At 39.4% G+C, this 26,689-nt stretch overlaps 1 protein-coding gene and 1 long non-coding RNA gene across 3 annotated transcripts; both read left to right on the top strand.

Moving 5' to 3' along the window:
* Positions 1-693: 693 nt before the first annotated feature.
* On the top strand, positions 694-1,781 carry LOC137100616 (uncharacterized). The gene is made up of 3 exons (XR_010910943.1): positions 694-733; positions 931-1,018; positions 1,763-1,781. It is a non-coding gene; the product is annotated as an uncharacterized lncRNA (long non-coding RNA).
* Positions 1,782-19,389: 17,608 nt separating this feature from the next.
* LOC137099532 (uncharacterized) lies at positions 19,390-26,689 on the top strand. 2 transcript variants are annotated; one of them, XM_067476506.1, is made up of 5 exons: positions 19,390-19,486; positions 19,649-19,680; positions 21,996-22,319; positions 26,051-26,185; positions 26,281-26,689. In XM_067476506.1, exons 1-5 carry the CDS (start codon positions 19,455-19,457, stop codon positions 26,592-26,594), a joined length of 837 nt encoding a protein of 278 aa, XP_067332607.1. In that variant the 5' UTR covers positions 19,390-19,454; the 3' UTR covers positions 26,595-26,689. The 2 variants fall into 2 exon arrangements, with proteins under 2 accessions (XP_067332607.1, XP_067332608.1); XM_067476507.1 differs by lacking the exons at positions 19,390-19,486; positions 19,649-19,680 and adding an exon at positions 19,717-20,188.

The following is a 26,689-nucleotide window of genomic DNA, read 5'->3' as shown; positions in this document are numbered from 1 at the left end:
ACATGAAAGACAACTACAGAAAAACAGATAATGGAAGTAAAGAAAAGGACTGCTGCCTGAACACACATGAGAGGGATGCACAGAAGTGATGGAAGAAGAGAAAAGAAGAAAAATGGAGGACAGGGAGAGAGAGAGAGAGAGAGCGAGAGCGAGAGAGAGAATGGGAGAGAAACGATGAAAGGTAAGTTTGCCCTTTGACCCAACATTCCATTTTATCTCAGAATACTTTAGAGCCTCCTGACAGTCACTCAATATCTCACATAAAACTACAGAAAGGTACATTAGTTTGTGGGCACACACACACACACACACACACACACACACACACACACACACACTCCTGCAGCTAATTTCTAAAGGGGGGGGGTGCTGGTTGGTTTCATTAGCAGAAAGATCAAACCATTAGCTTTTATCTCTGCCTCTTTGTACTCGTTCTTCTTCTTTCTGTCTCTTTTTCCTCGTGAGCGTGGTGTCTCAAAAGATGAAATGTCACATGAATGCTCAAATGCACTTGCATGCACGCACACACGAAAAGGCAGTTAGTGAGCTTGATATCAGTAGGTTTGTTTTGAAGCCTGGATCAGGTGGTTTACTATTTAGGTCAGAGGGAGAATAAAAGAAGAGAGAAGTCATGTGTTGGTATCCTCAATAATTAATTAATCTTCCTTTTTTCCATCTCCCTGCATCTCTCACAGACTGACACAGACATGAGAATCAGTGGACAAGCTTAGAGGTACAAACACGCTCAGTCAACCACACATCAATCTACTGAGTTTATTTGTCCTCAGGGAGCCTTTAAGTCAGATAATCACCTTTAAGGAGCTTTCAGCAAGCAGTTGTCATCGCCAGTGTGTCAAAATTCACATGTTCAAATAAATGTTTTAATATTTTCTTTTCTGGACGTTTCACACGCTCACACCCATATGAAAGCTTTAGAGGAGCCACATCATGTCCTAATCCTTTGATCTGCAGCATCCTCATGTGATCTCAGAAGGAAAAAAGAAGAACCCACCACGAGGTTAGTGGATTTCTGAGAAGGGTGGTACTGCTGAATGAGTGACGTCTGCACCCATATCGCATGCTTAGATTACCTCACACACACACACACACACACACACACGCACACACATATGCAGTCTTGTTACACAGGATTTCCTGCTGTAGGCGTCAGCCCAGGAAAGAAGAGGAAGTGCAATTTGCAGAGAGTAAATGGAGAGACGCTTCGGTCTGTGTTACCTCGCTTTAAGACAAAACTAGTATGGAGTATGGAAACACCACGACCACAGGAACACATGACGGTTTTAGCTAAAAACAAATTCAAAAAAATACATATCAATTCTGACATTTTAGGCTGAAAGAAGAAAACACAAGTGTAAGATTAAAGGACAACTTGAATGTATTTTTTAAAAAAAACCTGCAGTAGATTTTAAGGAAGCGAGAAGTTGAGCTGAAGTTGAGCTGAACTTATAAATGTGCCCAGAATTAACATAACTTTAGTCAAATCATTTTTCACACTTATCTCTGAGTCAAAACAACAGCAAATGCCACCTCTTGGTCTTTTTTTACAAACTCTGTCTCACTCACCGGAAATGGTGAGATAAGTTTTGAAGATAAGCTTTATGGTCCGCAGGAACCCTGAACCCAACCACTTCCTCCTCTGCCACCTTCCAACATGCACCAATTAAGAAAATAAAAAAGTTTTTATAGAATAAAATAAACACAAAAATACATTGAACATACTGTAACTGTAACTGTTCCACAGCACCTACTACTGTTTTGGAGAGCAACTACGTGAACAAGAATCAAGCTTGCATGAGGATGAAGACACGGATCGTTACCTACGGTGCACGCACCCAGGGCGGGGGAGCTCAGGTGCGATCATTCACAAAAAGCATGTTCAGGCCCTTAACAGCTGGACTGATTACTTGCTCATATCCCTCCGCCAACACCGATGTGTGTGTAAAGCTCTAAACCAGTGAAAATATATAATCAGGTGTTAGACTATACAGCATTTTACCGTTCAATTACTATTACCTGTGGACAGATCTAGATTTTTTTAAGCGCCACATCCTACTTTTTGGAACAAATGTTTTTGTCATTAGTTGGCATTGGCACCGGAGAACAGTGACCACAGGAACAGATATCTTTAGGTACGTCATCTTTCAGTTTGACCCTGTTTCCCCCCTCCATTTGTTCTCTTTTCTCTTCCCTCTGATTAAAATCTTTGTCCACTTCAAACACATTTTCTTCAAAGTGAAATTATTCTGTCTTCCTCGTCCATTTTACTTACAATGCGACTGTAAAGGTTAACGCTACACAAAGGCTACGCCGTAAACAAACCATTGTTGAAGGAAGGATATGACTGTATGATCAGTTCAGCCAGTAATTCGCTCCGCATGCATATGCAATTCAGTTTCCCTGAACCAGTACAACAGAGGCAGTGATAGCAACAGTCACTGTACTTCTAGGGGAAATACAGAAAAAAAAAAGTCATCCTTTAACAATGGATTGGGAACATGATGTGCCTTTGGGTAGGTGTGAGGAGAATCTTCCCATTGTGCACTGGGGCAAAAGATTTATGGTGGTATTTATGGTGCTTCCACGGCTACTGTATCTCACTATTACTTAAAATATTACAAGTGCAGGTAGTTGGACCATGGGAAAATTGCGTGATTAGTGAAGTTCTATGGAACACCTCCAGATAATCCATGGCAGCACGGAGAAAACATGCAAACTAAATATAAGTGGAGGACCAACACCAACAATTTTACATGCAATGTTTAACCTGAAATAATACTTGTATAAACATTCTCCGAATAAAAGCTAAGAAAGCAGTCACATGTATCTGGTCTGAGTTTGAAATTACTAGTCAACTGCATTTTTGTCTACGAGGTTTGAGTGAACACAAAAGTAATTCAAATCACGACGCTGTGCAAGTCAATATTTGGCAACACGCAGACACCAGTTTATAAAAGTAGAATCAAATTTCAGTATAAAGCAAGACAGAATCAAGACCTTAACACATTATTCAAAAAGATTTTTATGGGGGGGCTGGGCGGCAGAAATTCTTACGCTCATAATGATCAAAGTTGCTTTTGGAAGTGCGAAGCCTTTGCACACAACTTCAAACTCATAGCAGAATTTGAGTTTTGAGGCGATGCAGTGAAGGATTATTATGTTAGAGCCTTTTATTGACTTTTAAAATAAAAGCAGGGACAGTGGTGTTATAAGCATTGCCAGACTAGACTTTCAGAATAAAGAGCAAAACCCACAGATTAGTATGAGAAGAATAGGAAATCCACATGCCTACAGTAATTGAATTGAAGGATAAAAAATTAGACTCACTGTCTAATACAATACAATGCAAAGGTTATAAAATCTTAGTTTTAAGGTTCAAACTGTGTGAAGGTAAAATTATATCACACATATAAGAGGTGTGTCTAAGCTTTAGGACACCCTGTTTGTAATTCTCAGTTTAAATTAAAAACCGAGAGGTTATAACCTTGTAAAAGTAGAACTGATGTCACAGCGGCTGTATTGGATTGTATTAGATTTTATGGGTGTATCTGACAAAAAAGTCAGATTCTCTACAAAGGGCAACCGTAGCTCAGGAGGTGCAGTAGAGCAGTCGTCCACAGATCACAGGGTTGTTGGTGGTCAAAGTGTCTTGCTCAAGGACACTGAACTCCAACTTAGTGTAGGCCAGCTGCATAAAAGCTCTCCTATTGGTGTGTGAGTGCAAATGGGTGAATGAGAAGCAGCGTAAAGTGCTTTCGGTGCCAGTAAGGTAGGAAATCGCTACATCATTTCAGAGCATTTACAATTTACAAAGTGGCCAGAAAAGTGTACAGTCATGGTAAATGGTTACAATTGGTTTTGGGTTTTCTCAAATGTTTCGTCGTCAATACACTTCCGTACAATTTTCCTCTATCCAACCATGCCGAGTCTTAAAAATAACTATAGTTATACTACTTGTAGATGTGTACATCCTACATGAACAGCAAATTGGGCATGGGGGGGGGATTGAAACAATGCATTATAATAATCTAAGACATACATTCTCATTCTTCCTGTGTTCTCTCTCACCGTCTATTCCTCTTTCTTTGTATATCTTTTGATGTTTTTTTTTTTCGTCTCCCTCAATGCACATCTCTCTCTACCTCTGCTTAATGAGTCTTTGTGAGAGACAGGAACGTTTAGCAGGGAGAAGAGTTAATGGCTTTGCTAATGGCTGCTGCTAATGTCTTTGGGTTAATGGCCTTAGCCACCATTGATGATAACCATGAACTAATAGCATGAATGACAGATAGCCTGCTGCTTTCAGACTCATGCTCTGTATCTAGAATAGATAGTCTCAGGGGAACTACTAGGAAGTCCAGACCCCATGAATATAGCAATAATGCCCAGAGGAGCTATCTTTACTGTGATTAGATATAAAGATGGAGGTGATGTAACTGTGACAGATAAAAACCAGTAACTTACAGTGTGGGCACCACAAGGAGGAAGGTGACTTCAGCAGTCATAAGTGTATACCAACTGTTGGCCAGCCCGTGTCACTACTGGCAGTGCAGATGCAAACAGAAAAAAAATAACAAAAACCCCACATGGTGGGTTTCTTTAACTAAAATCCCCAAAACACACAAATATAAAACAATATAAAACAAAAAATAGAAAGCAAGACTTAAACAAATATAATGTAAAAACTATTTGAAAATATAAACTATGATCTCGACATTTGCGTATGTTTTTAACCACCGAAACACGGGGCACATTGAAAGGTGGTGGACACAGCTAGGCCATAAAGTGAACATTTTCTTAACTTGTTTTCTTTATTTGCATGCGTTTTGTCTATTTGCATTAGTATAGCAGCACAGTGAGCTCTCAGGGCCGCCACTGTAATCAAATCAAATCAAATCAAATCAAATCAAATCAAATCAAATCAAATCAAATCAAATCAAATCAAAAAAACTTTATTTATATAGCCCAATTCCCAAATCACAAATTTGTCTTATTAGGCTTCACAGTTTGTACAATGACATCCTCTGTCCTCAGACTAGTTGCTGGGTGAAGTCATTCACATTTGGCACAGCAATTATTTAATTTTAACTTTCAGCCCAACCAGTTCTGAGAAGGTTAGACCAACATCTTTTGTCTTCTGTTTTTTGGGCCGTTTTGCATTACTATTACCCTTTTCTTTAACTGTCCTGTTGCTACATTACTTAAATAAGTCTCTTTAAAATTTGTGTACTGCATTATCTGAGGTACTTCATGTTCTGAACTTGATATCCCTTTTCACACTTACAATAACTAGTGACCCAATATAGAAGCCTGTGATTGCCAGTGTCAAAGTGTTCTCACGGGTATACTGAGCTTGCAAAAATGACCCCAGTCAAGATCACGACTGTGGGCTAGATCAACTTCTGCTTTGTCTGAAGTATCTTGAGGGTTGTGGACCCCAAACATGTGTATAATACTGTGACACCCCATAGGACATTTCAGTGAAGGGCAGCATCTGGATCATTAGAGGAAACTGTTTCCAATTTATTTCAAAGGGTTTATTAGAATCTTCTGAGGAAAAAAAATACCATCTGTCCAAAGCAGGTAGATTAAATACTGTAGGACGATTTTTAAAACGTGGCTACAGCATGGTGAAGTGAAGGATATGTGACATGAGGAAGCTCTTGTAGGAATGGCTTTTCCTTCTTAAGCTGCAGCTAGAAGGTCATTCAGCGGCAGGAATGAAGAGGAGTTGAGGCCAGGGCTGAGCGATGAAGAGCTAAGCGTCCCGCAGAGGCAGAGCCATTTGATAGAGACACACCATTACAGTGACATACAGTCATTAGCCAGCTCAGCTCTTTGCTGCCAGCCCAATATGTGCTGTAGCAGTTAGCATTCAACTTGCGTTAATGGGGTAATTCCTATTCAGCTGGGATAGCAGCCTTATGAGCAATGTGTCACATCTCTAGTCAGCTAGTGTAGCAGCCATGCAATAATTTCTCCACTCACTCCTGCATTAAATGACACTCAATCTATGCCAAGAACAAACCCCCACTTCTCCATTTTCCTGTCAGTCCTAAATCACACCCCACTGTCTTTATTACATACCTCAACTGCTCTCTAAATCACTTTCCTCTCCGTGTGCCTTTTCTCCTCTACTTCATCGCACCCCACTTTTCTCTTGTGTATCATAAACACTTTTCTAACTTTTTCACTTTGCCACAGTTTGAACAGGCCTGTGTATAACAATGACAATAAGACACTGCAACACTGGATGCTTTGAAAATATTACTTTGCTGCGGGCACTGGAAGAGCTCAGGTAATTCCTGTAAGTCCCAAGTACAGTAGGGGAACACAGCCTCACATTTGCCCCATCTCCATCAGACCTGAAGGAATTGAACAGCAACCACACAAAGCCAAAGATTTGCATTTAACCTACTGAAATGACTATAGGCAAGCTGAGCGCATAACTCACAAGATGGCACCCCGTTAAATGTATATCATATAGAAAGCCTAAATTACGATGGCCCCTAGCGACAAAGCACATACAAAAAGGAGACACACTGCAAATCAGAAATGCAGCAAATGGAAAAACACCTGCAAAAGGGAATAATGCTGCAAATAAAATTGCACCAGACTGGAAGTGCTTCGTGCCACTATGGGGCAGTGATGACTTTGTGCCAACCAAGACAAGGAAGTCTGATCCAGGCTCAAATCTGCTGAAAATTAACATAACAAATTAAATTAAGCATTTAGATTTAGCAGTAAATTACCACATTTTACGCTGAGATTGGATGGGACAGAATTCAAGTCTCGGGCTGTGAGCTGCTGAGATAAAAATTGGACCAAAGTTTCCAAAAGCCAGTATTTAGATAAACTGTCCATATATTCTTGATATAAACGGTTAATTTTTTTGTCTGAAAAAAAAAAACTATATTAAGTGACTTCACAGCAGTTCTAGGATGAAATGTGTAGCAGCTTTGAACCCAGCTGAGATTTCCTGCACTTCCGGTTTCAGAAATTCTGTTTACAGCATTTTTGTCTTTTACAGGACCCAGCTTGTCTTGTCTGCTCTCTATCTAGTTTTACTAAAGTTGCCTGTGTATAGTGATTTTATGCTTTTTTAACTATATGTGTTGACCATTCTTGGTATATGCTGTGTGTTATGTCTGTTATATATGTACTGGTTTAGAGATGGCTGCTACAGTAGTAATGGGTTAGCAGGACTAAGCCCTGGCTTTTAAAGCAAGGATGAAACAAAATTGAAAAACACTTAGATATATTGTTTTAATTGATTTTGGTGGAATCCAGAGCAGCAACAGCACTAAATAATCTCAAGAAAAACTCTTGCTGATCGTTTGGGCTATTTTCATTCAGCTCATAGCAGGATGGAAGAGCATGGATGTAATATGAAAACTCTCAGACTGGTTACCCCAGAACTGTTCTGCTCTTTATGACTAGTTTCTCCCAGAAGGAGCTGGACATTACAGGTGAACATTTCTGATCTGTGGAGAGAAACTGAAATGGTTTGTGGGGTTTAAAAATCTACAATGTCACTTTGGAGAATGTTGACTGCGAACAATCTGCAGAGCACTTTTCTTATTGCTCATAACCATCCCAACCAGTGTCAGAGAGGTGTTTAAGTACACTTACTGTAAGAGGATCAAATCATTTCTCTGAAGTGCTACTGCACAGGTCAGGATGAACCCACTGGCTGTGCTGTCTCATCCAAAAATCGCTAGACTTTAATAACACGGTGATCAACCTATGTGGATCCTATAATGTTCGTCAGTGTGAGCTTCTCTTTAAATACGGGAGCCCAAAGCCTACAGACCTCCTAAAATTAAAATATGATCACATCTTTACTTTAGCTTTCTTGTTCTCACAGTGGTGTTGTGGAGCACTTGCCATAACAAGCTGTATGGTGTTGTTGCTGTAACTTTGTGGCTATTGCTGCTGCATGAACTATTAATGGGTATAATGTTTTTGTTAGCCCACCCATCCAATATCACCACCAGTCATCACTGCATCTATTTTACATTGATTGTCTTAGCATTTTAGACTTTATACGGAGGCTTTATTTACATTTAGCTGCTTCATGTCTTGTCTTGCTTGTCATGTTTCTTATGTGCTGGCTGCTTTCTTGTTTGAATACCTGCTTAACACCTGGTCAAGGTTCAGCTGTCAAAAATTTGCCTTCTGGGTAACACTGACAGATTTACAACAATGTTAATTACAATGTACAACGTACAATGTCGAGATTAATGTCTCTAAAATAATCTATTAAAATAACAAGAAAAAGAAATGAAATGCTTTTCAAAACCTTAAAATACTGTACAGCATGTGGCTGTACAGTTGCTGTTGATACCCAGAACTTAGTGCTCACTCTAAAGTGGACTGAAATGGCAGAAACCCTGTAATGGATATGACATTGGCACATACAAAAAAGTTTGACAGAAATTGATTGAAAAAGGTTATTGGTATTCTTTATAATGATTTTTACAAATCCCTTTAAATTCATGACTTTACAAAGTATAAATGGGGTTGGAACTAAAATAATTGATGATTTCAGCCAAATCAAATAGCCTATGACTTGATTTTAGAAAGTAGTAATTTCGGGAAAGAAACAGCTGAAGTATTTTCTTATTCAAAAATTCACAGGAGTTGGTGATTGTGTAATTGTGCAATATCTGCTATCTTCCTCACAAGCTTATACAACCTCTTCTGAGAAGGTAAGACAGTTTAGGGGAAAGTAAATAAAGTAAATCCTCTGCAAGTGAATCACACTCACCAACACAACGACTGTCATAGAGTGAATTCTGCAGCAACTTGATCAGATTAGATAGTCCTAACCAGTGGTCATGACTCTGACTCACTGGTGAATAAGATGCACTTTTGTACAACGTCCTAGAGGTATTTCTGGAGAGTATTTCTGCAAGTATCCATTCACCAATGAGCATGGCGGCATAACTACACCTTGATGCAGATTTTATTCTAGATGTGGAATAAAGGGGATTTCTGTTAATAATTCATATATTTAGAAGGCTGACCATGCTGACTATCTCTACAACAGGTTTTTATTTAATGATATTAAAATGGCACAAACAGTTTGAAAAATGAAGGTAGTTTCATCAACAAATGAACGGCGGAGATGGGTAAAATAGATCAGAGACCAGGAACTTTAACTTATCAAATGCCAGTAAAATAGCAGTTCACTTTTTTTTTTACTCATTTCGGCTTGTTATTTTTTATCATCTGTGGAAACGTAGGCCTGTTCCAATTGTCCATAGAGCTTCAAAGAACAAAAAAAATCCCCAATAATTTTAGTGGTGCCATCAGCAAAAGTTCGTAAAACCACAATGGAGTATGTTGTGATTTATCCTTTTCTCCATGTTTCTAACCTCCAACCATAATCTCCACTCTGACATTGACCCTCTTGCTCTGAGCAAATCCAACCTTCAAACCTTGTCACTCATAGACCAGACAGTCAGTCCACCATTGATCCATAGCCGAAAATAAGAGTGACAAGTTGACAGGGACGATCTATTTTTCTTTCAATTGACCATCCAGCGAATATTTTGCATTGTTTGGAATGACTCACACACAGTTTAGCCAATGCAATTATGAGTTCAGTCATATGTGGCGTGACAGTATTATCAAAGCAGGGACACTGTATGTCAGGCTTTGTGGGTACAGGCTAGTTGTGGTTGCTGGGATTTCACAATGCACAGAACATAGTGATTTTGCAAGAATTTGCGGCTTATGTGTAATTTATCTAGTTGCAGTGGGTAAGGTCGTCAATGAACCACAGGGTAATTGGTTTTACTTGTGGTCCCTCCTGGCTACAAGGAACCCCCAAGTAGCTCGTGGTGGGTCAGGTGAGCATCTTGCATGGCAGACTTTAATGTGTACTACTGTATGTTGGGTCATTGTTTTTGAACATTATCCAAACATTTAAAAAAATATCAGTCAGTGTTGCAGATGTCACTGAAATCAAATGGGCAGGTCAATGTGCACTGATCTGTCGATGTAGGGTCAACTAGATATTTATTGATAATAATTATTAGGCATAAGGCATTTTAAGCTGTGTTTCTTTCAATTGGAGCATCAGGAAGTGAGGGGAGTATTTTTACCTGTCAGACATTTCGCTCTGTACCACCTGCAAGTATGGTAGCATGTCTCTAACATGTCTCTTACTACTTTGGTGCTTGTACGTAAGTCTGCCTGCGTGTTTCTCTCTCCTCTCTGTCTGTCGGGCTAAGGTGACCTAGATCATCTATTCCCCGAATCCCCCGCTCAACTATTCATCCCCCCCCTCCTCTTCTCCTCTGTTTTGGTTTTTGGGATGCTGTGGCCAGAATGCCCATTTAGACACTCTGTGTGTGATTGTGTATGCGTATGTGCATGTGTGTGTAAAACGGTCCTTCTGCGTCCACTTTGGGAAAAGAGGTGCGTCAGAGCGTGAAGGCTAGCTGTCAGTCCCAATTATATTCACTTGTTGGGCACCCTGAGTGTGTGTGTGTGTGTGTGTGTGTGAGTGTGTGTCGAGGAACACAGCTCCCGTGCTGTAAAACTAAATGAAGAAATCTCTGTCTTTTCATGCTCTTTCACTGCTGCTTCTTAATCACCTCCAAAACACACACGCGAACACACACACACACACACACACACACAGACACACACAGTGGTATAAAATTCAAACTGGTCCTCACTGGCATATAAGAGTACACAGAAACTTTTTTTTTATTTTACTGTACTTTACATGGACTGACATTCACTACATGGAGACATACAGTAACATCAACCCTACAGTGTCTCCTCACCGTCTAAGGTCAGAATTATACGTCCGCAGTCTGCGCGTATGCGAAGATATGCGCATTGAGTTCAGCGATATTCGCAAATGTGTTTCTGTTATACTGTACTTGCATGGCAGATGTACGTGTCCATAAGGGGTCAGTGTTGCAAATACTAGTTGCAGTGTTGCACCCAGTATTTATTAAAAGTAGAATTAACCAGAAAAAGGGGCGGCTGTAGCTCAGTTGGTAAAGCAGTCGTCCACGGACCCCAGGGTCAGTGGTTGGATCCCCAGCCCTGGCTATATGTCAAAGTGTCCCTGGGCAAGACACTGAACCCCCAACAGCCCATTCCCCTCCCAAGCTGTGCAGTGTCGGTCCAAGCCCGGTAGAAATTGGGGAGGGTTGCGTCAGGGAGGGCATCCGGCGTAAAAACTGTGCCAAATCAACATGTGGACAATGATCCGCTGTGGCGACCCTGAACTCACGGGATGAGCTAAAAGGACAAATAAATAAATAAAAATAGAATTAACCAGAAAGTGGAAAGTAAAATTACCCCATCATAAACAAATTATGACACTAAATTGTTCAAAGGCGAGAAGAAGAAGAAAACAGGCAACCTTTTATATTTTCTATTATTATTACCATTATTGTCCTTTTGTCTCATCCCGTGAGTTCAGGGTCACCACTGCAATTTCTCCTGAGCTTGGACCAGCACTGCACAGCTGGGGAGGGGAACACCCGAGGTCTCCCCTTGAGCAAGACAGTCAGAGTTAGCGCCTGTGCCTGCCCACTGCTCACGTCGGGGGGGGGGGGGGGGGGGGGGGGGGGGGGTGTTAAATGCAGAGGAGAAATTTCTTTATAATATGTATATGTACTCAATAACAACAATAAAGCTAATATTCCACTTTAGTTGCTCCATTTTTCTGTTTCTTCTTCTTTTTCTTTTTCTTCTTCTTCTTCTTTTTTCTTTTCCTTTCTGTTTCAGTGTCCATGATGTTACTCAATCGGCTCATCGATGTGAATCTTCGTGGCTGAGATGTGGGAGTGCATGTTGGGCCTCTGCCGCCTACAGTTACCTATAGTTCCAACCTGTTTTATAAACCTATGGGGACTCTCCATTAAGTGAAATACAGTTTTGGACCCCTCCATGTAACCAAACAAACTCTCTCTCACACACACATAAATCCCTTGTAGCTTAATGGGTAGACCAGCAGGATGGGATGCAAAGGTCTGTGGGATCAAATCCCAGCCTACCCATCAGTTGTGTCCCTGAGGGGACTCCCCGGGCACAGTAAGACTTTCATGGTCATTGAGGACATATACATACTGCACATACACGTTACAATGAGAGGATGTTGTTCTTCTTCATACATGCACACACACCTCCTTTCTCTGCCTTGTGGGTTCTGTCTGTTTTCTGTACACAGGAGGCGACTTCTTTCTACTGTTGTTTCACCCACTTAAACACACACCCTAACCCACACACAAACACTCATGCACCAGACATACATCCTCACACCTCAAATTTCTGTTTGTTTTTCAGTTCCTCTGCTTAGAAATGACCCCCAGTAAATTTGAAGGCCTGCCTCCTCTCATGTGTGTGTCTGTGTGGGGAAGAATGAAAAAGGTCATATCAGTTTGTTCTGCATTTCGACATACTGTATGCGTGTGTTGTAATGTTCACAGTGTAAACCTGTCCTATTGACACTTTTGTATCTCTTTGTATGAAAATATAAGTCTAATAATAATGTGACATTTGGACTCAGGCATATCATGTTTCTTCAACATAGACCCATAAATAATCATGAATGTTGCAGGAAAAAAAAATCTATTTGATATTTAAGATAAAAGTACTAGCAAGAGCTCAAAGGAACGCTCGAGCACGAGGACAGTAGAGTGCAAATAGAAACCAGGTTGAAGTGGGTTTAAGAGGACTGGAGAGCGAAGCTAGACTACCGCAGTCTTTAGGCTGAGCTGCCACAGGGCTGCGGTGGCAGCATTCTCACACCATTCACTTCCTCAGCCTTCTCACGCTATGAGGTTCACTGAGCTGTCAGAATCACTCTGTGTGCACGTGATCGTTCACTATCAGTCGATGAGAGCTTCAAATCCAGATTGTGTTTGAAGATTAACTGGGTAGAAGGTAACAAGCAGATGAATTATAACATATGTATACATATATATATATATATATATATATATGTATACATATATATATATATATATATATATGTATACATATGTATCTTTTTTTGGTCAGGTAGATTTTTGTATTAAAAAAAGACATTTTGTCACACATGTCCACCTTTTTTTAACAAGCTGGAATAAACAGTACAATAAGAAAACAAAGAGAGAGAGAAATGCTGACACTATGCAAATCTTCTGTACAGACTGCTGGGAAGGGACTGAAATATCTACACTGTGGCAAAGTTGTGTTTCATTTAGTCACTGTAACAGTAAAAGACATCCTGTTGCATTGCGATGGCCTCTAGTGGTTTGAACACAGCACTGCATCCGTCTGCAGGTGGGGCAGGAGAACTGTGGTTTCAGCTTTTATAACAAGAGAACCTGGTTGCGGACCAAGAGGATTAGTAGTGTGCTGGAGGTTTATTCATCTTTGCAAACAATAGCCCTTAAGACCAAGATGGCTGGGGTTTACAGCTTTATCAGTTTGATGAAAAGTAAGTGGATGGTAATTCAGAACAGACATATGGTCTAACAAACTATGGTACTTACGGTAAATCTCAAAGCCAAAGAAAGAGCTTTTTGAAGTGCATGTGCCACCCTTGGCTTCCTAGGATGTAACATATTGAGCTGTGTTACCTAAACACAATAATGCAAACACACATTTCTCTTTCCACAGTTGTATAATCCTGTTTGTGAGGACTGAAAAACCGCTGTGCCACATTTTGGTGTCTAATAGACTTTTTAAAGACAGTGTCTTTCAACTTAAGGTACTATAGGTATATCTTCTAACCCCTACAACTACAGAGGTCGTTTGTCACTGTTCTCTCATACGACCTAAAGGACTGTTTGCTCAGTCCCCCTCATGTTGGGAGGCAGATGTCTGTTAAAAATGAACCCTATTGGCACCAAAATGACAGATGCTTTTTCAGCAAAAATAAAGAACAAATACATAATCATTAATTACAGTTGCATCTCCTTCGAGTGAAATGGCAAAAAGAGTAAAACAAAAAAAGAATTTGATATGAATTTGTATTCATCAACCTAATATTTCATGCACGTACAGCAAGATGTCAGAAAGGTTTCTTCATCATCAGAAGTAACAAAAATGGTCAAGGAGTGTTTAAAAAGGAAGTTTTAATTAAATAATACAAATTATATCATTGCAAAAGTTTGCATCCCTTTGATAAACCCTCTAGGTTATTAACTTTAATATGTCAAATAAGGTGTTGGATCTTAAAAAAGCCAAACACTTAATGTTTGATGAGTGGCGTTAGTTCGGTTAGTTTGTGCTTGCACTTTAAATTTGTAAGTGTGTATCACCAGGGGCCAGTCTCTGGCAGTTTGCTGAGAGCAAAAACAGTTTTCAGAAGACCTCAAAATGAAATTGGTAAACCTTGAGATTATAGAAACCCCTTTAATGCAGAAAAATGTATGTAAATTCAAAAGAAATCACCTGGTTTTTAAATTCTTGAAGCTACAGTAAATAGTTAGAATTTTTGTAAATTGAGATGGACTCGTACAACAACAAATGTTTCATCAAGAACAGCAACTTATAACATGAAAGACAGACAAATGGACAAGAAGTCGTCTTCTTCAACCACTGTGGCTCCTCATCAGTACATTTTTTTCAGCCAAACAGAAATTAATTTAGTTGTTCAGTCTGTTGCTCGACCCCTAACAAGATGTATTCTACAGTAACATGTAACATTACTTACTGGAGTTGTGAAGTAAATGGTTTTGTGAGAATTGTTTAGACGAGTTGGTGTGAAAAACAGTTGAGACTACTACTGATAACAACCCTGATATAAAATGTAAATTTAAGATTGAACTAGTGCTGTGTTTGTTTAAAAAAAGCCACCAATGCTGTAGCTTCCTTCTCAAACTGAACCTACTTTTAGACAAAATGAAACAGGCTGTCTCAGCTTGCAGTTTACACTGAGCCATGTTATGTTTCAAGTCATTCATACTTATAATTTCAAGTATATTGGAATTTTACATTACAATTCAATTTTACACCTGGGGAACAGCCAGTGATGATAAGTGGGACTTAAATGATGCTACAGTGGTTTGCAGGGAGCTGAGCTGTGGGGCAGCACTGGGTGCAAGGAAGTGGCCGAATCTGGCTTATAGATGTGGCCTGTTCAGGAAATGAAAGGTCTCTAACTCAGTGTCAGCATGGAGGATTTGAGCAATATTCCTGTGACCACACTGAGAATGCTGTACAGGTAATACAATTCCTCAATTGAATAAATAGATAGATAGATAGATAGATAGTTATGCTTATTACATGATACATGATATTATGTTTTTCAATTAGACATCTTTAATCAGCACCAGTATCAGCCCAAAAATGGAGAGATATGGTGCGATAGAAATAATTGAAAGGGATTCAGAAGTTTTTCCCCCTATCCTCACCATACCCACTGCTTTTCCAACTTTGAAGTGACTGAACACACCTGACCCAGGTAACCAGGAGTGCTTAGCTTAGAAAACAAGCAGGGTTGTAGCCCTTGAGGTGCATGGGCTCCCCACCCCCTGGTACGAGCAATGGGTATGTCTGGGTAATAGGAGGGTAAAATCACAGGGCTAATTACGCAGGAACTAAACACCTGGAAACACATGTGGTAGTTTACTGTGGTAGTAAGAACTCGCTGTAAAATTGCTGCTGCTTCTATACTGTCCTCTGACATTGTAGGGCAGCAGGTTTAGAGTGTAGTAGTGGTAGCAGGTGTGGACACGTTTCTCAAGAGGAGGCTATAGTCAAGAAGAGTATGCAGACTGATGCAGACGCAGTTGCTTTCACACACCAAAGGGATGCTTTTGAATGGCATGTCCTTTTGGATGGTCTTTGTTTACTGCGCCTAGGTGTGGCGGTCAGATTAGCTGGGCCTACACGGTTGTCCGGAAGAGCTGAAATCTACTACAACAACATCTGGGGAAAAGTCTGTGAAAACGGCTGGGACATAAATGATGCCAGTGTGGTTTGTAGAGAGTCTGGCTATGAGGCAGCAGACAGAGCTTTTCATTTGGTTCGTTCTAGTTAGGGAAGTGGACAGATCTGGCTTGATGATGTATCCTGTTCAGGTGAAAGTGAAAGTTCTGTAAGTAAGTGTCAGCACAGGGGATTAGGGAAACACAGCTGTACGTACAGCAAAGATGTTGGTGTTCAGGTGAGAAGTTTTTTAATAATGTTGCCATGGACACAGGGATGGAATTAGCATACCTTACTTTTACTTCTCACTTATTACTGCAATAATGTGAGTATTATCATTACCTTTAGTGATCTGATTATTTTTGTCAGAGATGCTAACAGCTTACGCAGCGTGACTTTCCAAAATTGTCTTCTTTGTGGCTACTGGTGTCCTCAGTAGCTGTTGGGATCCTGGTGCTGCTGCTCCTGCTTTTCCTGGTACTCTGTCTGGTCCACAGGAGATGACGACAAGCCAAATCGGCCGGACCCCAAGTCTCTGCTCACCAGTTATGATAAACCTAACATATAAGAGATTAATAGACAGTTGTGGTTATGTCTAATTCTGTGCCTTTTAAGAACAAACAGAGAGATCTAGCAGGAAGAAGGGAGGTGCAGGAGAGTGAAAGTCATGATTATGAGGAAGTACAGACTGAGGAATGGTAAATGGTAAATGTTCTGCACTTATATAGCGTTTTTCTACCTATTGCCACTCAAAATGCTTTACACTGCTTCTCATTCACCCATTCGCATTCACACACACACACACCGATGGGGGAGCTGCTATGCAGCTGGCCAACACTCACCAGGAGCAACTAAGTTGGGGTTCAGTGTCTTGCTCAAGGACACTTCAATATGTGACTGGAGGAGCCGGGGATTGAACCAACAACTGCGAAATTGGTGGACAACTGCTCTACCTTCCTGCACCACAGTCGCCCCTATATTATAGGAAAATTATACAGAGAGTTCACAAGACAAACGAGAGGAAGAAAAACATGAAGAAGAAACTACTGATGATGACAGTGATTGTGGACATATATGGACAAGATGAATATACCTAACATAATAATATTTAGATTCCCTTCTTCTTTTCTTTTCGGCTGCTCCCTTTTACGGGTCGTCACAGCGAATCATGTGCCTCCATCTAACTCTATCCTCTGCATCCTCTTCTCTCACACCAACTAACTTCATGTCCTCCCTCACTACATCCATAAATCTCCTCTTTGATCTTCCTCTACACCTCCTGCCTGGCAGCTCCAACCTCAGCATCCTTCTACCAATATATTCACAATGTCTTATCTGAACTCGTCCAAACCACCTCAATCTGGCCTCTCTGACTTTATCTCCAACACATCTAACATGAGCTGTCCCTCTGATGTCCTCATTCCTGATCCTGTCCATCCTCACTCCCAAAGAGAACCTCAACATCTTAAGCTCTGCTACCTCCAGCTCTGCCTCCTGTCTTTTCTTCAGTGCCACTGTCTCTAAGCCGAACAACATCTCTGGTCTCACCTTCTTCACCTCTGCTCCCTGTTACCTCACCGTTCCACCTGGGTCCCTCTCATTCGCACATTCTGTCTTGCTGCAGCTAAGCTTCATTCCTCTGTTTTCCAGAGCAGACCTCCACCTCTCTAGATTTTCCTCCACCTGCTCCCTGCTCTCACTACAAATCACAATGTCATCTGCAAACATCATAGTCCAGGGAGATTCTTGTCTAACCTCATCTGTCAGTCTGTCCATCACCAGAGCAAACAAGAAGGGGCTCAAAGCCGATCCTTGATGCAGACCCACCTCCACCTTGAACTCCTCTGTCACACCTACAGCACCTCACCATGGTCTTACAGCTCTCATACATGTCCTGCACCACTCTAACATACTTCTCTGCCAGACGTCCTCATACAATACCACAGGTCCTCTCTCTGCACCCTGTCATACGCTTTCTCTAAATCTACGAAGACACAATGCAAACTCCCTATGACCTTCTCTGTGCTTCTCCATCAGCGTCCTCAAAGCAAATACTGCATCTCTTGGACTCTTTCTACGCATGAAACCATATTGCTGCTCACAAATGTTCACCTCTGCCCTTAGCCGAGCTTCCACTACTCTTTCCCACAACTTCATTTATTCCTCTGTAGTTTCCATAGCTCTGCAGATCTCCCTTGTTCTTAAAAATTGGTACCAGTACACTTCTCCTCCAGTCCTCAGTATCCTCTCACTGTCCAAGATCTTGTTAAACAAACTAGTCAGAAACTCTACTGCCACCTCTCCTAGATACTTCCATACCTCCACAGGTTTGTCATCAGGACCAACTGCCTTTCCGCTCTTCATCCTCTTCAACGTCCTCCTCACTTCACTCTTACTAATCTTTGCTACTTCCTGCTCCACACCAGTCACCTCTTCTACTCTTCGTTCCCTTTAATTTTCCTCGTTCATCAACTCTTCAAAGTTCTCCTTCCATCTTCCCATCACACTCCTGGCACCTGTCTATACATTTCCATCCTTATCTTTAATCACAGTAACCTGCTGCACATCCTTCCCATCTCTATCTCTTTGTCTGGCCAACCTGTACAAATCCACCTCTGCCTCTTTAGTGTCCAACCTAGCAAAGAAGTCCTCATATGCTCTTTGTTTGGCCTTTGCCACCTCTACCTTCACCTTATGCTGTATCTCCCTGTACTCCTGTCTACTCTCTTCAGTCCTCTCAGTATCTCACTTCTACTTAGCTAACCGCTTTCTCCTACTGATTATTATGGCTATAAGTCAACTATTGACCTTTACTGAAATTATTTCCCGTCTTCAATTCATGACATTGAAAAACGAATGCTGCCATCTAGAGGCTGAAGCATGGACCTTATTCTGAACATAAATGAGGGCACCAAAACCTTTATTTAAGATTAGAACAGCTCTCACTCTATTTAAAACTATTTTGTAGATTCTTTAGTAGTAAAATTTCTGTAAAATGAAAATGTGCTTAGTTTTGCAGGCATCGGCCTAATGTTCTACAATTAGATTGATGTATGAAACAATATTTGAGCAGTACATAAATACAGACCTGTCCCATGCTATGTAAAACAAAAGCAAAGTGAATGTAGATCTACAATGTAATTTTTGGAACACAGTATGTGCAAATAAAAACTAAGTTAAACTTTTTGTAATTTGTTAAAATGCATGGTGTCGCTACAACATATGGTTTCACACCAGCAGTTGTGTGATATTTCTCTGTATTTCTGTATGTAACAAAATTCAATGAAACATTCAACAAACTTTCCAAAATAACACTTCTCTTGCTGTCCCCTCTAAGTGATAAACATCATGTTTAGTTTCTGCAGCCTTACCATATTGCACTAGTTTAGTTTTAGTTTCAAAGAACTAAAAAGTTTTACTTTACGAAACACCAGAAACAAGGAAGTAGTTGAAGAAAAAAAAATATTTCTGCTTTTACTTGAGTTCACTGTCCTCTGCTCTATTACTGAAACATTCCTTTCAGCCTCAGCCATGGGGAGCACATGTCAGAGAAACTTGTTCTTTCTGACAATAGGTGAGATACTATTTGCTATACTATTGTCTCTTTGGAATCAAGGTTGAGTTCAAAGGTTATTGTGGTTCGTGTTCTGTTACATTAAGGATTAAAAAACTCTGAGAGTTGTTTCGGGTCACAGCGTGCGATATAATGAACAATGTCTTTTTTTTCCCTCCACAGTTTTCCTTCTACTTACCCCAGCTTCACCTTCTGTAGGTCAGTTTTATTTTCTGTATGGTTTATAAAACTGATGTAATTTTATATTATAATATATATGGCAGTACATGACACATATTGTTTAGTGTTTGACATCAGATTTATTTGGTCTGTCCATTCTAGTGTGTCATAGTTAACATCTTCTATGTTTTAACCCAATTAATAAAATATTGTGTTTTTAAAAAAAGGATATCAGATCAGATTAGCTGTGTCTGGATCTAATCTGTGCTCTGGAAGAGTTGAGATCTATTACAGCAACACCTGGGGAACAGTCTGTGATGACAGCTGGGGCTTACATGATGTTGAGGTGGTTTGTAGACAGTTGGGCTGTGGTGCAGCAATAAATGACACCCAGTCAGCTCAGTTTGGTCAAGGAAGTGGACAAATGTGGCTTCATGATGTGGCCTGTTCAGGAAGTGAAAGGTTTCTGACTGAGTGTTGGCACAGAGGATTTAGGAAACACAACTGTGGATAGATGAAAGATGTTGGTGTGGTCTGTTTCCTGTGAGTAATTGTTTATATCCATTACATTAGTTTTTACATTTACATTTAGTGTTTTTCAAATTATTATATACGGTAAAGTGTCAAGGCAGGCAATGTTCTCAATTTAATCAAATTAGCAAGAACACAATCAGAATCTGAATGCTGAATGGGCTGGTTTATATACAGTTATTTGGTAAAGTATTCACACCAAAATGCAAATCTTCCCATGAACATACACAATAACACATAATGACATAATTTCATATTTATTCAAAATCTAAAACTGAAATTTCCCATTTACAAAAGTATTCAGACTTTTTCTTCTGGCAGAATTTACATTAAATAAGTTGTAAAAAATGAAAATTATTCTGTGATACACATTACACATAAATGATACACAAACACTTAGTGTGTTATGTTTTTTTAGCTAGATTCCCAGCACCCAACATATCCAGTCCTGTTAGTTAGGCCACCTGGAGTCATTATGTCAGCATCACTTATTCTATGCTAAGTTGGCTTTAAGTTGCTTTAAAAGAAATTGTCACCCTGTCTGGTGAGAAGCACACATTAGGGACCAATCCTGCTGTCTCTAGAATTTCTCAAGTGGTCTTTAAAAAGGAAGGATTGTACCAGTGTCGAGATATTGTGTTGTATGGTGGTTAATAAAGTGTAAAAAACACTAATAAAAGTAGAAATACTCATTCGACTTCTTTACTCAAGTAAAAATGAAAAAGTACAGGTTCTAAGTGTAAAAGTAAAAATTACATTTCTACCAGCTGTTTCTGTGCAAAGTTAACTGAATCTTACACCATGTTAATATAATTAAACAGTTATAAACCATTTAACTTGAACTAACAAAAGAAACAATACACAACCAAAACACGACACACTTCAGGACACAGGTTTTATTTAGCCCTAAAGATGAAATTTAACCAGCTGAGATCACATCACCACCACCGTATACCAATTTTTGGACAGAGTACAGTCAGAAATTAATTTCATTATTAATTACAATGCTGCAACTGAGACACCACAAACCATGTGGTGTGAAAGCATGTGAACTGCTGTCTGGCACTCACTCTGTCAGTTTTTACAGCTCTTCCTATAAGTTAAAAAGCAGATATGTGGGTGGTAGTTGATTCTGAATGAGCTCCATGTTCCCATCTTTTTTATTTTATTTTCCTTGTATTAGTATTTATCTGTATTACTTCATTCCAATTCTTTTTCAACAGGTTATAAGTGCTAAGTAACTTACTCACATCACCTTTGTACCTCTGCTGGCCACATTATTAGGTACACCTGTACAATGTAATGCAATACAATACAGCAGCTCTGGCATGAATTCTACTTTACAGAGAAACCGGAGTATCCAGAGGAAAACCCATGGGCATGAACCCACAACATTCTGAGAAGTGCTAACCACTTCACTATCGTGCTGCCTTTTAATTTCTCATTTTTAAGTTCAAACTTTCCGAAAATTGATAATTCTACTATGTGTTTGTTACTGAGGTAAAAGTGGGCGTGGAGTCGTACTGGAGTGCATTATATGAAGAAGTGGTTTTAATGTTTTGGCCACCACATTTAAAATGAATGAGGGGGAAGAAATCATGACAGCGCTGCTGTATTGAATTGTATTTATTGCTCCTAATGAAGTAGCCACAAGGTTTATTTCTATGTATTTATCTAACTCCAACTTAGTTATATCTTCTCTATTATTATATGATTGTAAAGCTGTATTATGTTCAACATCCAGTCTGAACTTACTGCTGCTTTACAAACCCAGTCATTTTAAACCTTTCTAACCCACAGTATTGTGTGTTTTACCCAGTGACTGTGCAGCCCAAAATCTCTCTGACATCCCCCAACAGAGGTCTGGTCTGGGGTCCTGAAGGTGCTGAGATCACCAGAGGCTACAGCTTTGTCATTGAATGCTCCATTTCCCCTGTCAATCCCGGAGGTTTTTTTCATCTCATCTTCTTCTCAGACTCCAACATCACTGACACCAAGTCAGCAGTCAACTACTCTGCCTCCTTTAACTTCCCTGCAGCTGAGTATGAACATCAGGGCAACTACAGCTGTGTGTATGAAGTCACGGGGTCTGAAGGAAAAAACACTTCAAGGCCATCAGCACCAATTAGAGTCATCATTAAAGGTAGAGTTTGTTTCTGAATGATACACTGTGTAAATGAAAACATCACAACACAAAGAAAACTGGAAAAGTGGCTTGATATTAACGTCAGTCAGCTCACTGGAAGGGTGATAAGATTAAAAATCATTACATTCATATTTTATATAATTATACGTATAAGTAAAAGCAGATTTTGTAAATCTATCGAATATGTGGCCTCCAGACTTTCCATCAGTGTATTTTTTAAAAGCAATCTGACCTAATTTTCCCCTATAATATTTATTTATAGTATATTTGCCGCATTTTCCATTGCATCGAAATCTGCAGAAATATAGTAGTTGATCCTTGAAATGAAGACGGCCAACTGAAGTTCTTAATTACACCCTTTAACTTCTAATTCGGTGGATACATACAGATACATAATTTAAAATGTGATTTTTAAACATGAGCAGTGTATTTGGGGCAATATGTTTAGATCCCATTTTATTCTCTGGTCCCAGCCCACTGTCCTAAGCTATTTCCTGGAGGAAACTGGCTTCTGGATTGTTGGAGACAGTTGTCCTGATTCTCCAGTTTCCATATAAACAAAAAACTTTGTTAACATGTAAAAAATACAACCTCTAGTTCTTTAGGAGCCTCCATAACCATTCAGTATCACCATGAAATAATCCTCATAGGTAAACTAGAACAAAAATAATAGAATCAAATCATGATAAAGGTTTTTATATCAATTGAAAAACATATAACGCCATATAGCTAAGCAGGTTCCTTCACCAGAATCCACCAGCTCTGTGACAGGACCCTGAATCTCTTACTGACTGATAAGTTTTTATCACACTTTGTTTTTAAAGTTGAGAAAATTAGGGGTGGTATCACTCAAAATCCTTCATTTCTGGATGTGGTCTGTCCTTATCTGAGCTGCTTGACATTATTCCAACAACTTGTTTACTGGAAGTGTTAGACTGCATAGCACCAAACCTGCTTATAATATTGAACAAATGATTGAGTACAGGTTGTGTCCCTGATTATTTCAAAGGCGCCTGCATACAGCCCATTTTAAAGAAACCTGGTCTAGATCCTTCTATCGTGGACAGCTACCGGCCCACATCCCGTTCGTCTCTAAATTTTTAGAAAAATTTGTCACACAGCAGTTGCTGACAGTTTTGGAAACAAATAACAGTTTCAAAAAGTTCTAAACAGGTTTTCGCAAAAACCACAGCACAGAGACAGCTCTTCTACGTCTCACAAATGACCTTCTAATTAATGCTGACTCTGGCTTGTGCTTTATCCTACTGCTGTTGGATTTAGATGCTGCATTTGACACAGTAGATAATATATAATATATATATATATATATATATATATTATATATAATAATATAATACTCTGTTGGATAGTCTGAAGCACTGGGTGGGTATATCAGGCACATTGTTAAACTGGATGCTTCATATTTGTCTAATAGGAAATCTTGTGTCTCCATTGACAATTATATGTCATCCCCCTCTAAGCGTGGTGTTCCCCAAGGATCGATACTTGGCCCAATTCTTTTCTCAATCTACATGCTTCCACTGGGTGATGTTATACGCAGACATAATATTTCATTTCACAGTTATGCCGATGACACTCAGCTGTATCTTCCTATTACTCCTATGGACCACAGTAGGCTGAGTTCTCTACAAGTCTGTATGTCTGATATTAGAAACTGAATGTCTTTAAATTTACTTCAACTAAATTCAAATCAATTTAATTGAAGAAAAGAAATTGAATTAAGGAAATTCTCATAATTGGACCTTAAAATATTTCCAGTATTTTATAGTCCCATACTTAGGGCCTTTATCAAAATTTGTTGAGCCAGTTGTCAGAAATCTTGTTTTATTTGACTGCAACTTGAGTTTTGAGCATCACATCACTAAACTAGTTCAGTCCTGCTTTTATCATCTTAGGAAAATTGCAAAAATCAGACCCATGTTAAATTTTAATGATGCTTATTCATGCTTTTATCTCCTCTCGTCTAGATTATTGAAATAGCTTATTTTCCTCACTTCACCAAAAAGACTTGAAACACCTACAAATTGTTCAGAACTCAGCAGCTCGGCTCCTGACTAGAACCAGGAAGTTCAGCCATATTACTCCTTGTCTTGCATCTCTACAATGGCTCCCTGTTCATCTTAGGATAAATTTTAAGATTTTACTGATTATTTACAAATCACTACATGGTTTAGCGTCATCCTATATTTCTGATCCTTTAATTCCATATGTGCCAGACAGTGGATTGTTGTATGTTCCAACTTCCCAGTTAAAAACCAAGGGAGTCAGAGCATTTTCCATCATGGCTCCAAAACTGTGGAATAACCTGCCTGAGGAAATCAGGCTCTCTGACTCAGTGTCATCTGTTAAGTCCCGTCTGAAAACGCATTTTTATAGGTTTGCCTTTCCTGAGATGTGAGATTATTGTTTTAGTATAAATAGTATAGTCTGTCTATATAACTGATGTATTTTACCTTGTGCTTTTCCTTGATTTAATACTGATTTTAACCTGATTTTATTTATTTAATTATCTTTATTTTCCTTTTATTGTACAACACTTTGTACTTTGTTTGTGCTTTATAAATAAAGATATCACTATTATTATTACTACTATTATTATTATTATTATTATTACTTTACATAGTGTTTTCTCTTTGACATACCGTACTTGCATAAAAAACTAACTGATGAATAACCGGACATACACAATTAAGCCGGATCACAGCCTTGGAGCTTGTTCAGAGTTGCCATTGATTTCACTGTGTTTTCCTTCTTTCTTACTGTTGGTTGCTGATCTACTTGGACTAACAGACGTTTAGACATTTGGAGATGGTCTCATATTACTGACTGGCTTCTGCTTTTCAACTACTTTTTCGTGAAGTTAATTAAAGTATTTTGTGTGTAGGCTTAGAAATTCTAGTTAATTATAAATTCATCTTGGTATCTAACTTTAATTTGGGATCTGATTGGAGTTATATAATAGAGCAAAGAGGAAGTCCTAATCATTGAGTAGTTGGTTTAGTGAATATAGTTCACCAAGACTAAAAGAAAAACATACGGGATCACCTCACCTGACTGTAGCACATCCTGGATCTTTGTAAGGGTTTGAAGTGTTTTATGTCAAAAACAGTAATCTGTTCTTCTTCTTCGTTTCTTTTTGGCTGTTCCCTTTCAGGTGTTGCCACAGCAAATCATGTGCCTCCATCTAACCCTGTCCTCTGCATCCTCTTCTCTCACACCAACTAACTTCATGTCCTCCCTCACTACATCAATAAATCTCCTCTTTGGTCTTCATCTAGACCTCCTGCCTGGCAGCTACATCCTTCTACCGATATATTCAGTCTGTCTTCTAAAAATGTCCAAACCACCTCAATCTGTCCTCTCTGACTTTATCTCTGAAACATCTAACATGAGGTGTCCCTCTGATGTCCTCATTCCTGATCCTGTCCATCCTCGTCACTCCCAAAGAGAACCTCAACATCTTAAGATCTGCTACCTCCATCTCTGCCTCCCTGTAACCTCGCCATTCTACTTGGTTCCCTCTCATTCACACACATGTATTCTGTAAAAAACAAACAAACTGTAATCTAATTCTTAGTATCACTGGTCCATAAAATCAGCCATATATCCAAACTAGAACAATATTACCGAAATCAGATTAAGCTCCAGAAAAAGATTTTTGCTGGAGGTGGAATGTTCATATAAGTATTAATTTTTTTTCTTTCTAGTGCATCTGTGGTTGGTGGTCTCCTTGGTAACTTCTGGGGTCCTGCTGCTTCTCCTACTGCTCTTGTTGGTGGTCTGTTTGGTGCACAGGAGACGACAACAAATCAACCAGCCTGGAGACCCCATCTTAAATCAAAGTCTGTGCAGGAAACACAATGGATTACACAAAATGTCACTTTAGATACAAATGTTTTAAAGACTTGTCATAATTGTTTGGATGTCTGTATTTCAGTGACTATCAGGAACAGTTATGAAGATAATGATGATGAAGATGATGATGATGATGAGGACGACAAGAGAGACTATGTGAACATTGAGCTTTTCAACACCAAGAGTGAACAGATAGAGGAAGTAGGAGGAACGGAGGAAGAAGATGATGATGATTGTGATTATGTGAACATGGAGACTGAAAACAATTATATAGCATGTGCAGATCTTTTAGTTACAGGACAGGACAAGGAAGAGGAAGAGGATGATAAAGAAAGCAGTGATGATGAAAATGACTATGTAAATGCTCCTGGCCAACTTACTCACTTATCACATTAATTCTCATGGATAAAAAATTTAGCAAGATTTCTTTTCCATTAACATAATATTTAATTACAATTCAGCTAATTCAGCTAATGTTCCTTTATTGTATA

This window comes from Channa argus, chromosome 15 (assembly GCF_033026475.1).
Source record: "Channa argus isolate prfri chromosome 15, Channa argus male v1.0, whole genome shotgun sequence".
Lineage (NCBI taxonomy): Eukaryota > Metazoa > Chordata > Actinopteri > Anabantiformes > Channidae > Channa > Channa argus.
The sequence above is the reverse complement of the archived record's forward strand: the minus strand, read 5'-3'. Positions and strand labels throughout refer to the sequence as shown.